This window comes from Abramis brama (genome assembly GCF_963993115.1).
Source record: "Abramis brama genome assembly, chromosome: 15".
Taxonomy (NCBI): domain Eukaryota; kingdom Metazoa; phylum Chordata; class Actinopteri; order Cypriniformes; family Leuciscidae; genus Abramis; species Abramis brama.
Window position 1 is genome coordinate 1,552,501 of NC_139977.1, and position 22,906 is coordinate 1,575,406.

Consider the following 22,906-nt stretch of genomic DNA (forward strand, 5'->3'; position numbering starts at 1 on the left):
GCTCCAGACTAACTTGTTTTACCAGGAGCGCTGGAGCCCCTGACTGAAAATTTTAGGAGCGCAAGCAGAAAATTTAGGGGCACACCTTAAATCAGCTCGCAATGCAATTATTCAAATTTCCCCCAAAATAACTGTAATACTGACAAATTCTTTAATAATAAATAGACTTAAACTAAAACTGCACATTGTAATATCTATACGTTAAGTTCACAGGCTCCAGACTAACATCTGAGGGCAGCGGCACCGCAGACACTGAGCTCTGCAGAGAGTATCTGGCAGCACTGGGGCTGACAATAAAGCACTACGCTTAATTTAGGGTGTAGATGAAATTAACTTTAATTATTATCATTCATAATGTCTTAATATTAATTAAAAAGCAAAATGAGTGAAACAATTTATATTAGGGAGTGAAAATAGCCGATAAGCATCCTACTGTTTACAATGGTAATTTATTTATTTTATTATTTTTAAATAAGAGTTTATATAAGACAATTTTTGAAGGATGAACAAAAAATGTGTTGGTCATCACATTAAAAATAACATTTATATAAGAGTTTTGAAGTGCTGGAAAAAGATGTAGTACTTGTAAGCATTTGACTATTTCTGTCACATTATGGTTACAGTTACTACGGTAAATCCATGGTGAATGTCGCTGATTTGTGGACTTCACCTTCTATAAGTGTTTCTCCTGGTTTCCACGTCAGCGCTGTTTGATCTGATATCTATGGTTTATAACAGAGAACTGTTTCTCACTGGATCTTGCAGCGATGATGTTATTAATTCTGGGGCGAATTCAATGGATTTCTTCACTGGATCTCCTAATAACAGTGTCGCGTGATCGAGCTCGGCCCGCGACTGGCAAGTTCGGGGCGCTGCGCTGTCTATTATTGGTCCGAACTAATAAACGGACGGTCCGTGAAGCATAAAGGAGTAGCGCATTTTTGTTCCGCTTTCATTTTGTTTGCATTCGCTGCTCGGCAACGTTGTGGTCGCACCAGCGCGACCTAAAAAAAATATTTGGTTGCACCGGCAGGAAAAATGATCGCAAAATGCGACCAATTGGTCGCAGTCTGGAGCCCTGGAGTCCCGTACACTCACACACACACTCACACACACACTCGTGTGTCACCCGTTTTCATTCACTCCTTAAAGTGAACTATATTAGAGTGATGAGTGATTAGAACAGTGAGTGAGAGTATAAGAGTGCGGTTTCAGACACAGCTACTGTCTTTATGAATGGATCAATGAATCATTCATTCGTTCATTCAAACGGCTGATTCATTTAGAAACAAAACACCACTGTCTGTTGCTTGGACACACACACACACACACACACCAGTTTAGTTCGGGACTGTCAAAAACAGACATTATTGAGTCTAAAATGTAACTTTTGTATATTGAACAGTTTGAAATTGTGCTGATATTCTGCTTAACTGTATAATATGGAACAAAACTCATACAAGGCCTGTTTATTTATTTACTCTGCAATGTTAATGCGGAACTGTGCTGTGTGTGTGTTTCCCGCAGGCCTCGTCGCGGTGCGCGTCAGACGCTAACATGCTCGGGGAGATGATGTTCGGCTCGGTGGCCATGAGCTACAAAGGCTCGACGCTGAAGATCCACCAGATCAGGTGAGACTGAGGCGAGCGCTCACGGGGTCACGGCCAGCGTTGGGGGAGGGTGCTCTTACAATTAATGCATTACTCCCAAAAAAGAAACTTATTGCGTTACTTTTTATAAAAAGTAATGCGTTACATTACTTTTGCGTTACTTTCTCTCACCTGGGCTGGGGTTATTAACTATTTCTTATTTCTAAATCTAATCTAAAGTCATTTTTGCTCATTAGTACGGTTGAATTTGATCATTATAGGTCATCAGCAAAGACATCAGTTAATAAAGTGAGATTAAATACATAAAGTATATTTGTGTCATTTTATATAGTTAATTATAAAAGTATTGCGTAAAATTCTGCGATTGCATTTTACTGTTTTTACTCATTTTGGGGAACACTGAATGTTTTCGTGCAAGTGAGACGAGTGCTTTAAAAATAACTAAAATATCCATGATGTTCACACACAACACCTCACTTTAATTCTCTCAACATGAGGACAGGAGAGCTGTCAGTCAAGAACTGGGGCAAAGTAATTAGCGTTACGCATTTGAAAAAGTAACTGAGATATTTTGAGATATTAAAAAGTAACGCGTTACTTTACTAGTTACTTGAAAAAGTAATCTGATTACGTAACTCCAGTTACACTGGTCATGACGGACAGTCTGTGCTGATCAGGTGTGGGTGGGTGTGTGTGTGTGTGTGTGTGTGTGTGTTTCCAGATCTCCTCCACAGCTGATGCTCAGTAAAGTGTTTACAGCCAGAACGGGCGGCAGTGCCTACGGGAGCCTGAACACGTAAGCTCTCGCTCACCGCTAGATTAGCTGGATCCGCTGGTTTATTTAACATGTTTAGTTATTGGAGGTTTGCATAGTATTCTGCATCTGCATGTCACTGATCTTATTCATTTTGAGGAATATTGAATCTTTTTGTTTTGTGTGCAAATGAGATGAGTAAATACATGCTCACGTTTAATCTAGAACTACAATAACTATAATTTTTACACACACACACACACACACACACACACACACAGACACAGACACAGACACAGACACACACACAGACACACACACACTCTCACTCACTCACTCACTCACTCACTCACACACACGCTCACACACAACGCCTCTGCACTTCGATTTCTCTCAACATGAGAACAGGAGAGAAAAGTAACTCAAATATTTTATTGTAATTTTTAAAAGTAATGTGTTACTTTACTAGTTACTTGAAAAGTAATCTGATTACTTAACTCCAGTTACTTGTGATGTGTTTCACCAACACTGCTGTCGATTGCTTCCCAGACTTCAGGACAGTCTGGAGTTCATCGGTCAGGACTCCGGCGCGCTCCGGCCCGAGCACAACAGCGGCTTTCTGGGAAGCATAGGTAACTCAGTCAGCTTAGAGTTACTCCAGCCACATTCTTGTTACCGAAGTGAATCCTGAGCTGCGTTTATAGTTTCCGTTTGAAGACATTCTGTGCTGTTTTATTCTCACTTTCATTGTGTAATTCTTCATGACGTTTTGATCTCAGTGTTTCCCCATGTTACATGTAAAAGCTTTCTTATGTGTCTATCCTCTTCCATTGTGCGTAACATTTCATATGAAATCGTCACAAAGCTGCTTTAAACATGTGATTATGTGTTTGTTCTGAAGACTCGTGGTGCCTCTTGAAGAACATGTCCAGGTCATGTTTTACATCTCAACGGTTTAACCCAAACTTTGTGTTTAGTGCACGATTTAGCACTTGCAAAGCTTTAAGTCACTGAGAAAAGCCTCATTTGACAGCTGATTCACACAGATACGGTGCTGTGAACTCTCGAGTGACTATTACCGCTAGTTCATCATAGCTTTAGCACTGAAATGATAAATCTCCGAAACACCGCTTGCATCCGTTAGCTTGTGTCCGCTCGTTAGCTTGTGTCCGCTCGTTAGCTTGTGTCCGCTCGTTAGCTTGTGTCCGCTCGTTAGCTTGTGTCCGCCTGTTAGCTTGTATCCGCTCGTTAGCTTGTGTCCGCTCGTTAGCTTGTGTCCGCCTGTTAGCTTGTATCCGCTCGTAAGCTTGTATCCGCTCGTTAGCTTGTGTCCGCCTGTTAGCTTGTGTCCGCTCGTTAGCTTGTGTCCGCTCGTTAGCTTGTGTCTGCCTGTTAGCTTGTATCCACTCGTTAGCTTGTGTCCGCCTGTTAGCTTGTATCCGCTCGTAAGCTTGTATCCGCTCGTTAGCTTGTGTCCGCCTGTTAGCTTGTGTCCGCCTGTTAGCTTGTGTCCGCCTGTTAGCTTGTGTCCGCTCGTTAGCTTGTGTCCGCTCGTTAGCTTGTGTCCGCCTGTTAGCTTGTGTCCGCTCGTTAGCTTGTGTCCGCTCGTTAGCTTGTGTCCGCTCGTTAGCTTGTGTCCGCTCGTTAGCTTGTATCCGCTCGTTAGCTTGTGTCCGCTCGTTAGCTTGTATCCGCTCGTTAGCTTGTATCCGCTCGTTAGCTTGTGTCCGCTCGTTAGCTTGTGTCCGCTCGTTAGCTTGTGTCCGCCTGTTAGCTTGTGTCCGCTCGTTAGCTTGTGTCCGCTCGTTAGCTTGTGTCCGCTCGTTAGCTTGTGTCCGCTCGTTAGCTTGTATCCGCTCGTTAGCTTGTGTCCGCTCGTTAGCTTGTGTCCGCTCGTTAGCTTGTATCCGCTCGTTAGCTTGTGTCCGCCTGTTAGCTTGTATCCGCTCGTTAGCTTGTATCCGCTCGTTAGCTTGTGTCCGCCTGTTAGCTTGTGTCCGCTCGTTAGCTTGTGTCCGCTCGTTAGCTTGTGTCCGCTCGTTAGCTTGTGTCCGCTCGTTAGCTTGTATCCGCTCGTTAGCTTGTGTCCCTGTCATTCATCATCCAGCCGAACGTACTGATGCAAAAGAAAATGTGATTAATTGTCATGAAACTATAGTACAATACAACAGATCCTACTGGACTTAGATATAGCCTTGATTTGAAACGTGATAAAGTGCATTTAGAGTGACCCCTGACCTGAACATGTTTTTGTGAGCGTTGCCCGACCAACACACACACACTGCCATTCAAAAGTTTTGGATCGGTAAGATCTTTAATGTTTTTAAAAGAAGTCTCTTCTGCTCACCAAGGCTGCATTTAGTTGATTTAAAAATACAAAAAGAAAACAGTAATATTGTGAAATATTATTCCAATGTTGAACAGCGGTTTATCATCAATGTGTTTTTTTCAGGATTATTTAATGCATAGAAAGCTCAAAAGAACAGCATTTATTTCAAATATAAAGCTTTTGTAACATTATGAATGTCTTTACTGTCAATTTAATGCATCATTGCTGAATAAAAGTATTAATTTCTTTTAGTTTCTTTCCAAAAAAAGAAATAAAAATAATCTGACCCCAAACTTTTGAACGGTAGTGTTTAATGTTACAAAAGCTTTTTATTTCAGATAAATGCTGTTCTTTTGAACTTTCTATTCATCAAAGAATCCTGAAAAAAAATTTTTTACACGACTGTTTTCAACACTGATAATAATCATAAATGTTTCTTGATCATCAGATCATCATATTAGAGTGATTTGTGAAGGATCATGTGACACTGAAGACTGGAGGAATGATGCTGAACATTCAGCTTTGATCACAGGAATAAATTACACTTTACTATATATTCACATAGAAAACAGATGATTTACATTATAATAATATTCAACAATTTTACTGTTTTGTTGTTGTTGTATTTTTAATCAAACTTGCTGAACAGAAGAGACTTCTTTAATGTTTTAAAAGATCTCAGCGATCCCAGCTTTTGAAGGGCAGTGTGTGTTTGAGTTCAGCGTTTGTGTGTAACACTCTCAGAATCAACGGCACTGTTCACCAGATAAACGAGTCCCACAGACTCACTCACACACACTGTGTGTTTGTTCTGTGGTGTTAATCTGTCTGTGTGCGTCAGCTTCACACACACTCGCGCTCAAAGCTTCGGAGCCGTTCGAGATGTGATGCTTTTCTCCAGCTCACCAACACTGCATTTATACACACATATTCACATAGAAAACAGCTGTTTTAAATCGTACCAGTATTTGATGAGATAAATGCAGCGCTGGTGAGCAGAAGAGACTCTTTCCGAAGCGCCACACAGCGTTGGTGTTGAGGTGTGTGTGCGTCCTGTACCTGACTAACCGTCTGATGTGTGTGTTCTTCCTCCTGTTCTCCTGGCCGTGTGCGCGTCACAGGTTTCTCTCAGCTCTGCAGCCCGCGCCGGGCGCTCTCAGAGCAAGGCCCTCTCCGCCTCATCAAGAGCGCCTCTTTCTTTTCAGGTTGGCGTGTGTGTGTGTACGAGTGTGTGTGTGCATGTGCATGTGCATCCAGTGCTTTGCTTGTGACAACATCACGTGTTACTGGTAGATCTGAGCGGGTGTGAACTCTAGCTTTGACGAGCCCGTCCCCCATAAGCCACCGGTGTCCCTCTCCTGCCTGCGCTGTAAGCATGTGTGTGTGTGTGTGTGTGTGTGTGTGTGTGTGTGTGTGTAGAGCACAGTGGTGATGAGATGCCTGGATGTATGGATGGTGGAGGGTACGGGTGATCAAACTCTTTAAGAGTCTCTTGCGTGACTGTTTGTCTCTTCCTCTCAGGTCACAGTAACCCGATGGACATGCCGGGCCGAGGACCGTACGATGAGCGGGACAGTGGCATCGCTCGCTCAGGTGAGATCTTATTATTTTATTTTATTAGTTTATTTGACAGGGACCATGCACAGTTCAAGCCCTGTACCAGAATTAGCTATACAGCTAATTTGCATCTGTGGTCCCTGGGCAAGGAAGATAAAAGACAATACAGACAATACTATCAAAACATATATAAACTTTACAACAAACATTCCATGTTATAAACGGATCAATGATCACACAGTTGATTCGCCTTTAGCCAAGTCTTTAAGGACATTTTAAAACTGCTGAGACTTGCACAATCTCTAATATGAAGTGGAATTAAGTTCCACTTTTCAACTACAGTAAATTAAAAAGCTGATTGACTAAATTTAGTCTTCCTAAATTGAGTGTAACAGACATGATTCAAATCAGATGCAGAACACACACACACACACACACACACTTCAGCTTCAACACACAGATGTTTAAGTGTCTGATGGGACACACAATTACTGCATGCAGTTGTTTAGTTTTATTTCTGGGCTATAATTAAGAAAATGTCATATTTGCCATGAAATCCATTTTGCTTTTTCAGTAGATTCCATTTTAAAATTGCATTTTAATGATTGAATAAAATTTTAATATGATCTGCTGAATTCATATTTGATTGAAAGCAAACAAAGTGCTTGTGATTTGGCAAACAAAGTGCTGCACACAAATAGAGAATTACTTGTTAAATTGACACATTACTGAAAAATGTGATATTCCTTAAATAATGTTTTAATAACTGTGATTGTTGCTGCTCAGAGCAGCTCTGGAGATGAAGTGCATGTGCTCATCATGAGATAAACTAGTGTTTTCTGAGTCGGTGTTGGCTGCAAAAATGAAGTTGACGTTGCTGACTCGTCATCTCTGCAGTTTAGTGAACGCATGCGCTCCTATAGAGTAAAATCCACCTTTCATTTGGATTATGTAATCAAAGAGTATTTGTTTTCGTTTGTTTAAAAGACATTTATAAATATAGGCATATTTCTCATGTCTGTGAGGCAAGTGTCCTATACGCCGAGTTTTGGCTAATTTGTGACGCGCTCCAGTTCTTCCTGCAGTCAAAGACAGAGCAACTTTTGAATCTCTTGAAGCTCCGCCCTCTGTGCCAGGAGCAGCAGCCTATTTGCATTTAAAGGGACAGATACACACACACACAAAAACACGAGCCCTCTGTGCCGGGAGCAGCAACTCATTTGCATTTAAAGAGACACACACAAAAAGGTGTGTTTTTGCTCACCCTCAAAAAGTGACAATTTTAACATGCTATAAAAAAAAATATCTGTGGGGTGTTTTGAGCTAAAACTTCACACACACACACTCTGAGGACATCAGAGACTTATTTTACATCTTGTGAAAAGGAGCATTGTACCACCCCTTTAACAAATGAATGAGGAGAGTAGAGAATGACGTCCCGGGTCCATAAAGACCCGAGGTTTGCGGTTAAGGGTTAAATGTACAGCCCTACTTTTCATTCATTCAAAATTTGCCAAATTCCGTGTTATACTGTGAATTATATTTTTATGACTGGATTCCGCAGTGTTTTCTACGTCGCTTGAATCATAGGGCCCTTAAAGTCATTTGTGATAGGAAATATCAGAGGATATTAAAGTGAGATTCACTCTCAAATCTCAGGACGTTTCCTTATTAGAGACTTGAATGCTACTGAAATCATTGTGAAAGGGGAGTTGCTCTCGTCTTTTCTCCTCTATTGTGTCGAAGAGTGAAGCGCTTCTGGAACAAAAACACATGTAGGCGGGGCTTGATTGTGTCCGTGGGGAATTGATTGGATGGTTGTGGTTTGCTATTGGTGGATCTCATATGAGTGACAGGTTACAGCCCCGCCCTCGTCATCAGAGAAGAGAAGAGATGCTGCAAGAGGAACTTATTCTGATTCAACATTGTTAACACAATAATAATGTGCACTGATAAATCTGCCCCAGAAATCTCTTGAATTTCTTCAGAGATCACGAATATCTCGATATGAACATGTTGTTGTGTCCTGAATGAGAGCTCAGCCTGGGGTCGCGGCTCAGGAATATCTGAGACCTGGAAAAGCTTGTGCAATGGAAAGAGCATAGCTGGGATCTCTCGCTCGGCTAATGCTGCGTCACACACACTCATGCTTATATTTAGCCCTTCCCCAAACTGCCCGTCAGTGCTAGTAAACGAGGAGGCTAATTCAGGCACATGCGCTTCATCTCCACTGAGCTCCTCCAGCGCCTGAACACCTGCTGTTAGAGTAACACCAAATCAGCTTTACTTCAGTGTGTTCTTGAGATTGGGATTGTGTGTGTGTGTGTGTGTGTGTGTGCGCTCACTGACTCTCTGCTCCTCTGTTCTCCGCAGCGTCTCTCAGTAGTCTGTTGATCACCCCGTTCCCGTCCCCGGGCTCGTCTCTCGCCAGTAGCTGTGCCAGTAGCTACCAGAGGCGCTGGTTACGCAGCCAGACCACCAGCCTGGAGAACGGAGTCTTCCCTCGATGGTGCGGCGCTCACACACACACACACACATACACACTTGTGTATCACACACACCACACCGCATTACAGAGAGGGCTGGGCAAGATGAACATCACCATAAAGAGATTTAGTAGTTATTTTTGCTTTAAATAAGGGTATGATACCAAAATATTAGAGACCATGAAATTTAAAGACAAGTAAACAGTAATAAAATGACATAAACAGTGTTTTTATCAGAAATACTACAGAAATGGAAAAGTCTTCCCTGTATGTATTAAATACACATTAAATCTACATTATCATTAATATACATTAATTCTTATTAAAGCTACAAAAGTTATTCAGTGATTTTCTCTGTCTTTTGTTTTTTGATTAACATTGACACACATCTTGAGTTTCTATAACGCGTCACAATATTCCTCATTATAATAATTCATGCGCAGAATAAAGGGGCGGGGCCTGGTAGAGTTAGTTAGTAGTGTGTTAAATTGGTGGTTATGGTAAGGGGCGGGACATTTCCCAAACACACTCGAAGCGCTCGACCAATCACAACACACTGCTCCAGCCGACCAATCAGAGCACAGTGTGCTTTAAGAAGGAGGGGCTTCATAGAGACAGGAAGTAAACAGAGCGTTACTGACAGACTGGGAAGAGAGGAGCCGCAACAATGGAGAATATGAGGAGAATAATCAACATTCAAGCAGGAAAACCTGTTCTAGTAGAGCCTGAAAACAACTTTGAGAAACAACATAATAGGTCCTCTCTAACAAATGAGAAATGAGAAATAACAAAACGTACTGGGGACTCATTAGTGTGAGACGACTCACACTTGAGGGTTCAGAGTTTGGTTCGGGCACTGTGTAACTGGTGTGCATTGCAGGTCTGTGGAGGAGAGCTTCAACATGTCTGATGAGAACAGCGGGCCGAGTCTGGGCGTCGCCAGGAAGAAGAAGATCGCCATCGGTGTCATCTTCCTGCTCTCGCCCAATGAGGAAGAGAACGCCAAGTTCCAGGACTTCTTCTTCTCTCACTTTCCGCTCTTCGAGAGCCACATGAACAAACTCAAAAGTGCCACCGAGCAGGTTAGACTCCATTTGTCTTTCTTGACCCTTTCTTGACCCTGTGCCATCTGTTGAGTCTCTCTTACGCCGCGCGGTGTGTGTTCGCAGGCTATGATACTGAGCCGCAGGTCAGCGGATGCCAGCCAGAGAGCTTTGGCATACAGTCGAATGGTGGACGGCCTCAATGAGTTTAGGTGAGTGTGTGTGATGACATGTCTGATGATCACCAGGTGTTTTGGTTATTTGCTTCCAACAAAAGTCCAGCCAATGGTTTAATGGACACTTTGACCCACTTATCCACTCATGTGACGCGAGATCAGTGCTGATATGGGAGCGCTTTCACTGAATCATTGCAAGTGAGGGTGTTTAATCTTCTACTTCTGGTCCTGTATGAAGGACAGTGTGAGCACGATGACCTTTGACACGATTCACACGATAACTCATCATGTGCATGACGGCAAGAAACATTATACATTTCAAAGACGTAAAAACAAAAATCAACCTGTCAATCATATTTGGAGTCAAATTTTTTAAAATATCTATCAGTTGTCATTAAAATTATGTCATCAGGGCTCGACATTAATGCTTGTCCGAGACCAGTAGGTTTTTTGAAGGGGCGGGTGAAAGTGAATTTTACTTGCTTGACTGGACGAGTATCCTGATTAAAACGCCAATAACAACAAATAACTAGGGAATCACCAAAACACGAGAATGATTCTGCATTTATTTAGTGTAAGTGGTGATTGATAGTGAATAATAATGTAATATATAATGTACTGACGGTAACAAGGTTGTGCTGTTGATGAGAAATTGCAACAAATAAGCGCAGCTCACCCAAAGTTACCATACTTTAACAGTTAATATACTACGGTAAACATTCAAAATGTGGAGTTTTTATATTGATAACATATGATACAGTTAAGCAACATCATATGACCAAGAGTGCTGAATACCATCACGATATGTTTATTGAACATATGACAGTTCAATAAACAAGATATTAATATTAAGTCACTTACATTTTATACGCAATATTGACTGTTTTTGTTCAGCAGCGAAAATAGTTCCAAACAAAGATCACAGCAGAACCATAGCGCATCTCACAGCAACACTCAGCCGTGTTTCATTACTGATGATTCAGCGTTTTGAACGAATCGGTAGTCAAAGATTCAATGACTCATTCATAAACAACTGCCTCATTCCTGAACGAATCAGCCGTTTGAAATCGTTTTTAATGAATGACTCAATGACTCTCATTAAGACGGTCACCTGCCGCCACCTACTGGTGGTTTAGTTTCATGTTTAAAATTAGCATTCTTTCTGATATTTCTTTTTCTTATTTGTATATTCAAAAAAATATTTAAAACAGTCTCATAACTAGTTAATGCAGCTATAATTTTTCTGTGTAAATTATTTAATTTGATTGGCAACAGCCCTGTAGTGTCTTATTATTCTAATTTAATTTATTGGTCAAATTAAGAATCAAGTAAAGAAATAAAGAAAGAAGCGATTCTGAACTGCCCGAAACGAGTCATCAGTAATTCCAGTATCACTTCCTGCTCGAACCTGTGTAGGTTTCTGACCAATCACAACAGTCTGGGTTATCTGGCCAATCAGAGCAGAGCAGCTCTCAGGAAGGCGGGGTTTAGAGACTGAATCCTTTATCAAACCATTTCAGACACTTGAGGAAAGAGGTGCTGCTGCAATGAATATTGTGAGAAAACTAGTGTTTTGACCTTGAATGCATGTAAACCTATTGTTGCAGACTCCAAAATAAAATTAATAGCCTTTAAAACAGCATTAAAGGGGCAACACGCTTTTGTTTTAACGATCAATTAATTGATTAACAGTCAACATGGATAAGTGCTAAATTAAATAAATTGCTAAATTCAGACATTTAAATTGAATATGGTAATACTTGTGCACGTCCTGTTTTATCTACATTTTAAATGCTGTGTAGTATGAGCTTTAACCTGACCATTAATATATTAGTGTGCAATAATAATAATGCTTTTAAAGAGGAGTATGGACCATATCCTGAAGCCGAGCGAGGGCTCGTGTCGCTGTAAAATAAGCTCTGTCCGTGTCAGTGCTTCAGAGCTGACCCACTAATGCACCATCTCAAACTTCCAAGTCATATGCCTGTTGGTGTGTGGCCAGAGCAACCTGACCCACAGAAACCTTATCTCCCTCACATACTGTCAGGACAGACCAGAATAGTCAATAATGTGCAAGGGAACAGACAAACAAATCTTTCAGATTTCCCACCTCCAGCAGGCTAATTATACTCCCAGAGCTCTGGCGATCTGATGGAAGATCATAGTGCGTCACTATCTGGTGTTTGTATTGCCAAAGTTCACTGGTCAACAATCAGCTTTTTGTTTAGGTCACATTTTAAACAAATTTATGTCTAAAGGAAATACAAGTCCCCCTGTAGTCAATCATTGCATCCCTTAAAACTCATCTTTGATCACTAAAATTACATATTTAAACTTCTTAAAAATCATGCTCGACACCCTTGCCTCATTTAGTATGCGCGGTTCTATGAATATGCAAATGAGCCCCGCCTCCACTCACTCACTCACTCAGAGATCCACTGGTTGACGATCACACGTTGATCTGATTGGTTACAAGGTAGTTTGTGACGTCAGAAACACCAGCGATTTCAAAGCGTGTTTTTGAGACTGTCTTTGGTTCACTGCAGTTTTAAGGAGAAAATACTCAGCAATGGTGTCGACTTATGAATTTACACATGGTTTGTCTATAAGCACATTAAAAACACCACATAGACATAGAAACAACATTAAAAACTTAGTGCATATGCAGCAGTATAACAATACACATCAATATTTATTTTTATTATCATTATCTAGCATACCAGTGACATTCAATGCATTTATTACAATTTTAATCAAATATTGTTAATATGTAGCAGGAGTTGCACACGTGTGTTATATTGTGAATTCATCTCTTAAATGATCACCCAGCCCTTATTTGGAGTGACGAACGTTTAGCGCGTGTCGTTTTCTGTCAGAGCGGTCTATGAAAGAAGACCTCAGCGCTTCATAACTCTTACCTAACCCAGTGCTAAAGCAGTGTCTGAGTGTTCGCTGCTCCTGCATGAGGCTTTTTATAGGCCACTGCACACTAACTTCAGTACTGGGAAGTGTAGTTCGGCTCGGGAAGGGTGTACTTTGTCCCTTTTCCAAGTGTCAGGTTGTTAGCAGCTCACGCTCGGGTGTTTGTGCAAACATCTGCATCTTTCCCAGTGTCTAATCAGCACCAGTACTGGTAAACAACACGTGGGAAATCTGCTCAGTTCACTTTTGCATTACAGATTAGAATTAAAGTTGCTGTAGAATCCTGAGGTCTTCTTTCTGTATAATAAAGTGGAGGAAGCAGTCCTAATCTCTTTCCTAAACTTACCATTTCAAGTGGCATCACGGCATTAAGCTCTGGTCTCTTTTATAAAACTGTGTGTAGGATCCGGACTAAAAGTGTACGTGCGCCCAAAAGCCAAAAATGTCGTACACCCAAAAAATATTCAGACTTATAAAAGCGTGTGAACGCCAGAACCAGCGCTAAATCCCCTTTATAATCCCCAGTCAGCGGAGGACTGTGTTCACATGCGTCTCCTCCCGAAATAACCATATATGAGCTTACAACGCCTCGTTTTCCTATGCAGATCCTCATCTGCATATCATTTGCATATGCATAATCATCCACGTGATCCCATGTTTAACGGTACAAGACATTAGGAAAATATGAGATACAGATGTGCGTCACATTACATTGCTAAAAATCATTGAGTAGCCGAACCTTGCCTTGTTTTTAAATAAATCAATCAAATAGTGTAAAATACATTTCAGAGAAAGTTTTTCTCAAACTTTTCCACTGGCCGAATAGTATTTTTAATGGCAATAGATAGGCCTTATTGTGCGTTATTGATCATTATTTGCATGAAAATATCCACTGGCCGTCGTTAGATCGTCAGTTCTGCTGTTATCATGCGCTGAGCAAACATTAAAACACAGCATGCCGCAGGAAAAGTGTTCGAACGCATCGCATCCACTACAAATATTTCTATTTATTAGAATATAAATTTTTTTTGTAACTTCTCAGTAATGTTTTGATGTAATTTAAGTGCTTAACTCCATTAATGAGAATGGCATATTTAATCTAAATGTGTAAATCAGATGTAAAACATAGTTTAAATCATTATTTTTTTAAACTGTTATTGTGAATATTTATGATTAGGACTCATAATGAAGATTTGAAGTGGTCTTCCTTCATCTTGCCTTCACTCCCTCAGATCCAAAATGTTCGTACGCATGAATCAGAGTTTGTTTTTACTAAATCACAACTTATGCGTGTGAAGTGGCGTACGGCTCATTCAGGGCAGTTCTGTGCGACGCAGCGGTTATAAATGAGAGCCCTGGACCGCGGCCCATGTTCCCCGTCTGCAGGACACTTCCAGACGTCAAATATGTGCAGTGGTCTTTCCCAGCCGGGGCAGCCCTGCGCAACTGAAGCGCTCTTTGTTTCAACTGTTGACAAAAGCTCTTCTGTCTGTGTGTGTGTGTGTGTGTGTGTGTGTGTGTGTGGACGGCCTGTAGGACGACCATCTGCAACCTGTACACGATGCCACGCGTGTCCGAGCCCGTCTGGCTCACCATGATGTCGGGTCCACCTGAGAAGAACCAGCTGTGTGGCCACTTCATGCGGGAGCTGGCGCTGCTGATGGAGCAAGCCTCCAAGAACCAGTTGAGTAACGTGTCACGTACTTCTCAAGGCATTGCATGCTGGGATAAGTAGGGTTTGAATTTTAACGATTCCAATTCTTATCGTTTCCTAATTTCGATTCCAATAAGGTAATTAAAAAACAACAACTTTGATATCATTCGCATTTAGTCTTATTGCAAAACATGTAATTGAAGCTGAATATCATGAGCAGAAATCATCAGGCTGAAGAACACTTACGCAAGGAGCGTTTGCCTGTGGTTTAAAAACACCATAGAAGAACAACTAGCCTAACTAATATAAACTTCAAGCATTATTAAAGACAAGTAAACACTCTGCTAATTTTATTACTATCGCAACAAATAGACACAAGTGAACAAAGATACGATTGAAATAAACAGTGTTTTAAGATTTTCAGGTTCAGAAACTGTAATCAAATGTAAAATAACACTGCACTTTAGAAATAAAATGCAAAACAAATATAGTTACAAAAGTTATTCAGTGAAGAACAAGTGAATTTGCTCTGTCTTTTGTTCTGCTGTCACTTTAAGAGCTGCACGGATCCAAAATACTGATACTGATACAAGCGCCGTCTCACGCTTGAATTGTTTAAAGTTATATTCAAATGTTCACAAAGGAATCGATAAGAGGAATCTAAATTTTCATTTTATAACAAGTATCCGATTCCAGAATTGGAATCGATTTCCGATTCCCAACCCTAGTGACAAGTGTGAGTGATGGGTGTTTTCGTAACATGTTGTTGCATGCTCTCTCTCTTGCCTTCAGATTCCTCCCAGCGCTCCTCACTGCAGTTCTCACGAACCACCTCGCCTGGGTCCCCACGGTCATGCCCAACGGTCAGCCGCCCCTGAAGATCTTCCTGGAGAAGCACTCCTCGCCCAGCGTGGACATGCTGGCCAAAACACATCCCTACAACCCACTCTGGGCACAGCTTGGTAAATGAAGCTTACAAGAGTGCAAAAATATTTGTGCATTTTGCCATCTAGTGGAGTGTAGATGCAAATGCCCACAGTGAACCACATGCTTTAGAGCAGAGGTTCTTGACATGTGGACTCAATAAATCCTAATCTTGAGAAAAATAATCAAGCTGACATTCAGTACAACCGGTGTCTTTTATTTAGAGTACATACAAATGTAATTTACGTCTTTTAGTTTGTCAAGAGATTTAAAGTGTAGTTTCTGAAGAGTGTGTGTGTGAACGAGCTCTAGTGTGTGAGAACGAGTCTATGATTGAATCTGGAAATAAAGCAAAATAACTGAGAAAAATGAGAAATAGTCCTCAGATGCCAGTCTGTGATTTATAGCAAAACATCTCGCATTAATTCGATCTGAAACAGATTCATTAGAAGTTATTACTCCACCACCGACGTGACATCATCAACCAACGTGGTTGAACGACCAATTTGCAACAATATGGTTTCGGGAAACAGTCGTGGACTAGCTAGTGGATTCTTCAACGATGATCGTACTGTGATAGTGAAGCACGAGTTACAGCGCTGTACGGGACACACACCCCTGCAGAGTTTAGCTTCAGCTCCATTGTTGAAGTCCAGTCCTGCTTCTGGAGGGACACTTTCCTGCCTGGAAGTTTTAGTGATCCTGAAGACCTTGATTTAGCTGGTTCAAGTGTGTTTAATTGAGATTGGCGCTAAAGGATGCGTTTCAATCTGCTCTCTAAATTGTGAAATCCGTTTAGTGCACTGGAATGTTCGCTCCTTAAAAAAAGCCCACAATGTGCTTCTGAAACTAGGGAGAACTGATTCTTACTACACTCTTAAAAATAAAGGTTCTTTATTGGCTATGATGGCTCCATGAAGAACCTTTAAAGTCCCCCTTTAAAACTCATCTTTGATCACCAAAATGACGCATTTAAACTTTTTTTTTTTTTTTTATATATCTTGAATGTAACTCGACACCCTTGCCTCATTTAGTATGCGCGGTTCTATGAATATGCAAATGAGCCCCGCCTCCACTCACTCACTCAGCTCAGAGATCCACTGGTTGACGATCACACGTTGATCTGATTGGTTACAAGGTAGTTTGTGACGTCAGAAACACCAGCGATTTCAAAGCGTGTTTTTGAGACTGTCTTTGGTTCACTGCAGTTTTAAGGAGGAAATACTCAGCAATGGTGTCGACTTATGAACTTACACATGATCTAGTTAATATTTATAATAAAATTCTGAACAGACAGACAAACAAAATAACATATAGGCTAATTTACTACAGGTTCTGACAAAATGTGTATTGCTGCAGTCTATTTAAAACATTTTTAATTTTTTTGAATGAATGATTCAATGACTTGCTCATAAAGATGTAAAAAAGAATCAGCGTTTTTTGAACAAATCTCATAAATTAATGATTCAATGCAAGTATATTTTGTTTCTATAGTGCAATGATGGCATGTCCATAAATGTTATGACATTGTCATCTTACATGTGATGTTATTAAAATCAAGCCTTTGTTAAGGGGTCAAATGTCACAGCATAACAGGATTGAAGGCTAATTTTGCAACGTGTCTTTTTCCACATTGCATCACATTTCATATTTGGTTCCTGACATGTGTATGAGTTGTTTGGTTAATAGGGTTGTGTTTTCTGCAGGTGACCTGTACGGTGCGATCGGCTCCCCGGTGCGCCTGTCCCGTACGGTGGTGGTGGGCCGGCGCCAGGAGCTGGTCCAGCGGCTCCTCTACGTGCTGACGTACTTCATCCGCTGCTCGGAGCTGCTGGAGATGCACCTGCTGGAGAGCGCCGAGGACGAGGCCATCGTCATGCCCGGCTCGCTCATCACCACCTCGCTGCGCCCCGGAGAGGTGGAGGACTCCGAGTACGTGCTGGTCACCATGCACAAGCCCAGCCAGGACTACCTGACCCACAGTGCCGAGGCTGAGGACGGGTTACAGAGCAGGTCGTACATGGAGACTGAGGGTTCAGACGAGCACCACCATCCCACCGCACCGGACGGAGACGCTCCCGTCTGCAGGTGAGAGGAATCCTTGATTCTAAACTGAACTCAAAGGGCTCTGAGAATTGGGTAAGAGACAAACATAATTGACTCAAAGGTGCAGTGTGTGAGTTTTAGCTCATCTAGTGGTGAGGTTGTGAATTGCACCCAACAGAAGTTACGGTGGCCGACAGGAAGTGATGTCGTCGTCTGAGACAGCGGAGAGTAGCCAGTTGAACACTGAGTTTTTTTTACAAAGATAAATTAAGAAATTATGTTTACTTGATTATTCAGTAAAACGATGTTATTGTGAATATTATTGTTACTTGTTCATCATTGTGTCAGTGTTTTATTCGCTGACGTTAGCTGAAGCTTCTCTGCACGAAGAACAACATAGTGACGAAACGCGTTTGTCCGTTCAGGGCCACTGTAGAAACATGTCGATGTAAGCGGACCCGCGGTGTGTGTAGAGAGAAATGCCTCATTCTAAGCTAATAAAAACATGACGGTTCATTATGTAAGCTCTTTATACACCACTGAAAACATAGTTATGTATATGATATTGCATTTCTGTCAACAGATCCTCCTAAATATTACACAATGCACCTTTAAGTGGGGAAATTGAGAGATGAAAGCATGCTGATGACCTGGGTCTGTGGTGGAGTAGTGAGTTGTGGACTGATGGGGCAGTGAACCCGAGGTTACCCTGTGAGTCAGTCCTAGAGCTCCTGTCCGATTTTAGGGAAAAATCGGGTCCATCGGAGACGTCCAATAGATTTCTTAGGCGCGCCGACAGAACACCACAGACACAGTGTAATCACCATGGGAAAATCTCAGAGTAAAACTGGGAGCTGTGAAAAATTTTCCGCGTTTTTCCAGATGAGAAGTTAATCTATGTATCATCCTTTTACTCTCTTAGTTCCATTTATAACTGTATCATCTTTATATCTCTTTTTTATAATGTTTTTTTCCTTGCTTTTATTTTGTGATTATTTTAATTCCTTTTTGTTTGATAACTTTATTCAATTTCTGTATATGTCCTACCTATTAGACAGGAAGGGTACAGGTAAATATGACATTTATTATGGGTTTATGTGAGGATTGTTTGAAGTTCACTTAAATTAAAATTTATATTTTTTGAAGCCTAATAAATGTAAAAAAAATCGATAGCTTTCAATCACACTGTAATGTTGAATGGCTATAATTAATGTTTAATATATTTTTTATCCAGACATCAATAGCTGTATTAGTGTCAGTGATACTGACCTGCATTCATTAAAAGATGCCATTAAACAAGTATTTAAAATATACTGTCTATGTTGTCTCTACATTAATTTGGAGATTAACTGTGAAATGATTACATTATTAAATATATAAACCTATAAAAACGTAAGTGTTTTTAATCGCGATTAATCACAGAAAAAATTTGTGATTAATCGAGTACATTTTTTTTTAATTGATTGACAGCACTAAAGTAAACTTGCCTTGCCTTGCAGGGAGGCGGAGAGTCCGCGGCTGGAGACTCGCCTGGAAACCGTGGTGAAGATCGGATCCACCTCGCCGTGCGAGAGACGAACCTCGCTCGAGGTGTCAGCGGAGGTGCCTGAGGTTAAAACTGGCGAGCCAACCAGGGTCCTTCATTCCCCAAACGCCCTGCTCGAGAAGAAGCCGCCAGACAAGAGCTCGGCCCTCCCAACCTTTCATCTCGACGAGAACGAACCCTCTTCCAAAGTCACATTCCTCATCGGAGACTCCATGTCTCCTGAATCTGACATGGAGAGTCGGCAACTAAAGGTGGAGAAGGAGATCAAGAAACACAAGAAGCTTCTCAAAGACAACCAGCAGAGGCTGTGTAACGCCGAGGCGAAGCTCAAACTGGACCAAATCAAGACCAACGATGGCATGAATGCACCGTCCCTCACTAGAAAGATGTCTCAGTGGGGGCCCAGAGTGCAAGGGGACTGCACAGATATGTTCGACGAGTATTTCAGCGAGGACAACCCTGTGGAGACCAGGACTATAGACGATGTCTATCCGAAAGCTGCACAAACAGGGATTAACACCTGCTGTTCTGCTGAGCAGGACAAGGGCATCGAGATCTCGCTGAGCGTGCCTTCGCCAGGCCCAGTGGGGGACCAGAAGAAAGCTCTCCCGCTGAACGACTGGGAGATCCCGCGCAACGAGAGCTCGGACAGCGCGCTGGGCGACAGCGAGAGCGAGGACGCCGGACAGGAGCTTCATCGGCACGAGTCCGACGGGCCGTTCTACGGCGACGAGCAGAACGACTGGCAAGATGAGCTCGAGGTGCCGTTACCCGGGTAAGACTCTGGTTAGGATCTTCTTAAAGGAGTAGTTCACTTCAGAATTAAAATCTCCTGATAATTTACTCTCCCCACGTCATCCAAGATGTTCATGTGTTCAAAAGAAATGAAGGTTTTTAAGGAAAACACTCCAGGATGTTTCTCCATATAGTGTCTTCAATGGGGTCCAACGGGTCGAAGGTCCAGATGTGAGTTTCAGTGCAGCTTCAAAGTCTCGACACGATCCAGCCGAGGAATAAGAGTCTGATCTAGACAAACCAGCCGACATTTATAACAAAATAAACATTTATATGTTCCGGTCTATAAATGTAGAGTAATAAACTAAATAAATGTTTATATAAGTCTAGATGAGACTCTTATTCCTCGGCTGGATCGTGTCGAGACTTTGAAGCTGCACTGAAACTCACATCTGGACCTTCGACCCGTTGGACCCCATTGAAGACACTATATGGAGAAACATCCTGGAGTGTTTTCCTCAGAAACCTTCATTTCTTTTCCACTGAAGAAAGAAACACATGAACATCTTGGATGACGTGTGGAAGATGAGTAAATGATGAACTAAATGAAGTGAACTAATTCTTTAGCCGGTTGCGGCTATGTAAAACAAAGTCAATAATGAACGAGATGATGTTTTCTAGGGAGAAGCTGGTGGAGAACTTCTCTAAACCGAGCATTGCAAACTTTGGGAGGTCATTGTTTGGTGGATACTGTCCCACATATGTTCCAGACTTTGTTCTGCACGGAGCGCCCAATGACGAGAAGCTGAGGCAGAACCTCGTGTCGGATCTGGCCCACGCAGTTCAGGTAAAGACGCCGCCAGTGGATCACATGACTAGCACTTGCTAAGCGTCAAATCAGTGTTGCTTGCGTGCAATAAGGGCTGCTACAACACATTTTTTTATCTGATTGATCTTAATTGACGTTAATGAGGGTAGCGCCATATTTAAAGTCCCCTGTAGTCAATAATTTTATGCTTTAAAACTCATCTTTGATCACCAAAATGACATATTTAAGTGTTTTTTTCCTGTAAAAAATTTCTTCATGCCTTAAAACATCTTGAATGTAACTCGACACCCTTGCCTCATTTAGTATGCGCGGTTCTATGAATATGCAAATGAGCCCCGCCTCCACTCACTCACTCAGCTCAGAGATCCACTGGTTGACGATCACACGTTGATCTGATTGGTTACAAGGTAGTTTGTGACGTCAGAAACACCAGCGATTTCAAAGCGTGTTTTTGAGACTGTCTTTGGTTCACTGCAGTTTTAAGGAGAAAATACTCAGCAATGGTGTCGACTTATGAACTTACACATGGTTTGTCTATAAGCATATTAAAAGCACCACATAGACACATAATCAACATTAAAAGCTGGATTTTCACCACAGGGGGACTTTAAATGCACAGAAATGTGACTGTAATAAGTAAGTGAGTGTTTGTTGTGCAGCACCCAGTGCTGGACGAGCCGCTGGCGGAGGCCGTGTGCATCATCGCAGACACTGATAAGTGGAGCGTTCAGGTGGCCAGCAGCCAGAGACGACCCTCCGACAAACTGGGTCAAGAAGTGCTGGTGTCCAGCCTCGTGTCCGGCCTGCTCCAGTCCACATACCAGCTCTACAGACTCAACCTGTCTCCCAACTTCGTGAGTTACACTCCCTCTCGCTTCAACACGTTTCACAAGGACAGAGAATCCAGTGTAATCCGTAATGAGCCAATCATGATGCTTTAGTGTTATGTGATATATATCTGGCTTCATACCACAGTAACATACTTTACTTAAATATTATGTTCAAGCGTTACACCATCAAGCTCTTATTTCTTTTCAGTGTCCTCAAAGCTTCTCCTTTGTTGGCGACATGTTCATTGTCTTTACAAATCTGGTCGAGTTAGTAGCGTATGTTGCGTCTCCAAATGCACGTCAGACTCTGAGTAGATGGAGTTTATGATTTACAGTGAATCGAGCGGCTGAAAACATGAGCCGCTCACAGTGCCGCGCTTCACTCTGAAACACACAGCGCATGCCTTTCAGGAAATCACAGCCTTACCTTTGACTAAAGAACTTTTGCAGCTGATTAATCTATATTTAACTTGTATTTTATGCAGTGCGGTCTGTTTGATAACTTTATTCAGTATCTGTATATGTCATACCTGTTAGACAGGAGGGACACAGGTACATTTGACATTAATTATGGGTTTATTTGTGGATTATATTAAGTTCACTTAATCTAAATGTTACAAAAAATTTATAGCTTTCAATTACACTGTAATGTTGAATGTCTAGAATTAATGTTGACAGCACTAATTTCAACACATAGCGGAGGCCAAATAAAGCTGGTTCAGGATCACTAGCAGCCTCCAGGCGTGTGTTTGGGCGAGGTTAAGGCTGAACTGAACTACAGCCGGATTGGCCTCTGTGTGTGTCGGCATGAGTGTGACTCTCGCTCTGCTTTCAGTGCGTCATGCATCTGGAGGACCGTCTGCAGGAGCTGTACTTCAAGAGCAAGATGCTGGCGGAGTACCTGAAGGGGCAGACCCGAGTGCACGTGAAGGAGCTGGGCATGGTCCTGGGGTAAGACTCACGGCACGCTGGGACAGTCTTAGTGCTGGGCGCTAACAACAAACACTTATATCATGGGATTTCTCACAATTATTATATGACGGGGGTTTTTCCAAGCATGATTGGGTGTTCACCACATGTTCTACTGAGTGAGAGAGGAGATACTGCAGTAGACTGACTCAGAATGCCCTATTTTACTGTCATGAGTGAATATTGTAGAAACATCCACACTAGTATTAATATAATACAGGTTTGCAGTGTTTATAAAGAGGTCCAGCAGGAGGCGCTGTAGGAGTATATCGCTCATAAACGCTGCTTTATCAGGAAAGATAAAGAAGGATTAAAAAAAAATAACATTGAAACTTCTCTAAAGACAGTCAGTTCCCTTCACATACATTCATATAGAAACACCCGCGCCGCGTTTAGACTGAAGCGGTCAGTGCTCGTGTTTATTCAGCGATGTCAAAGCCTTCTGGAGAATCTGTTAGTGGCGGCCAGTGTTGATATTGTGAACCAATGTCTGGGA

General features: G+C 41.9%; 1 protein-coding gene across 3 annotated transcripts in view; it reads left to right on the plus strand.

Moving 5' to 3' along the window:
• The window catches only part of fnip1 (folliculin interacting protein 1), a 41,861-nt gene that overhangs the window by 15,940 nt on the left and 3,015 nt on the right, over nt 1-22,906 (plus strand). For 2 of the 3 annotated variants that reach the window (XM_084137000.1, XM_084137002.1), the window contains 15 exons: nt 1,528-1,631; nt 2,332-2,406; nt 2,914-2,996; nt 5,815-5,898; nt 6,215-6,286; nt 8,624-8,759; nt 9,617-9,818; nt 9,906-9,991; nt 14,414-14,560; nt 15,324-15,493; nt 17,162-17,543; nt 19,001-19,822; nt 20,464-20,629; nt 21,271-21,465; nt 22,277-22,392. In XM_084137000.1, the coding sequence (XP_083993126.1) occupies nt 1,528-1,631; nt 2,332-2,406; nt 2,914-2,996; nt 5,815-5,898; nt 6,215-6,286; nt 8,624-8,759; nt 9,617-9,818; nt 9,906-9,991; nt 14,414-14,560; nt 15,324-15,493; nt 17,162-17,543; nt 19,001-19,822; nt 20,464-20,629; nt 21,271-21,465; nt 22,277-22,392 (2,840 nt within the window). The remainder of the gene's footprint in view (nt 1-1,527; nt 1,632-2,331; nt 2,407-2,913; nt 2,997-5,814; nt 5,899-6,214; nt 6,287-8,623; nt 8,760-9,616; nt 9,819-9,905; nt 9,992-14,413; nt 14,561-15,323; nt 15,494-17,161; nt 17,544-19,000; nt 19,823-20,463; nt 20,630-21,270; nt 21,466-22,276; nt 22,393-22,906) is intronic. The other variant, XM_084137001.1, reaches the window with a different exon arrangement.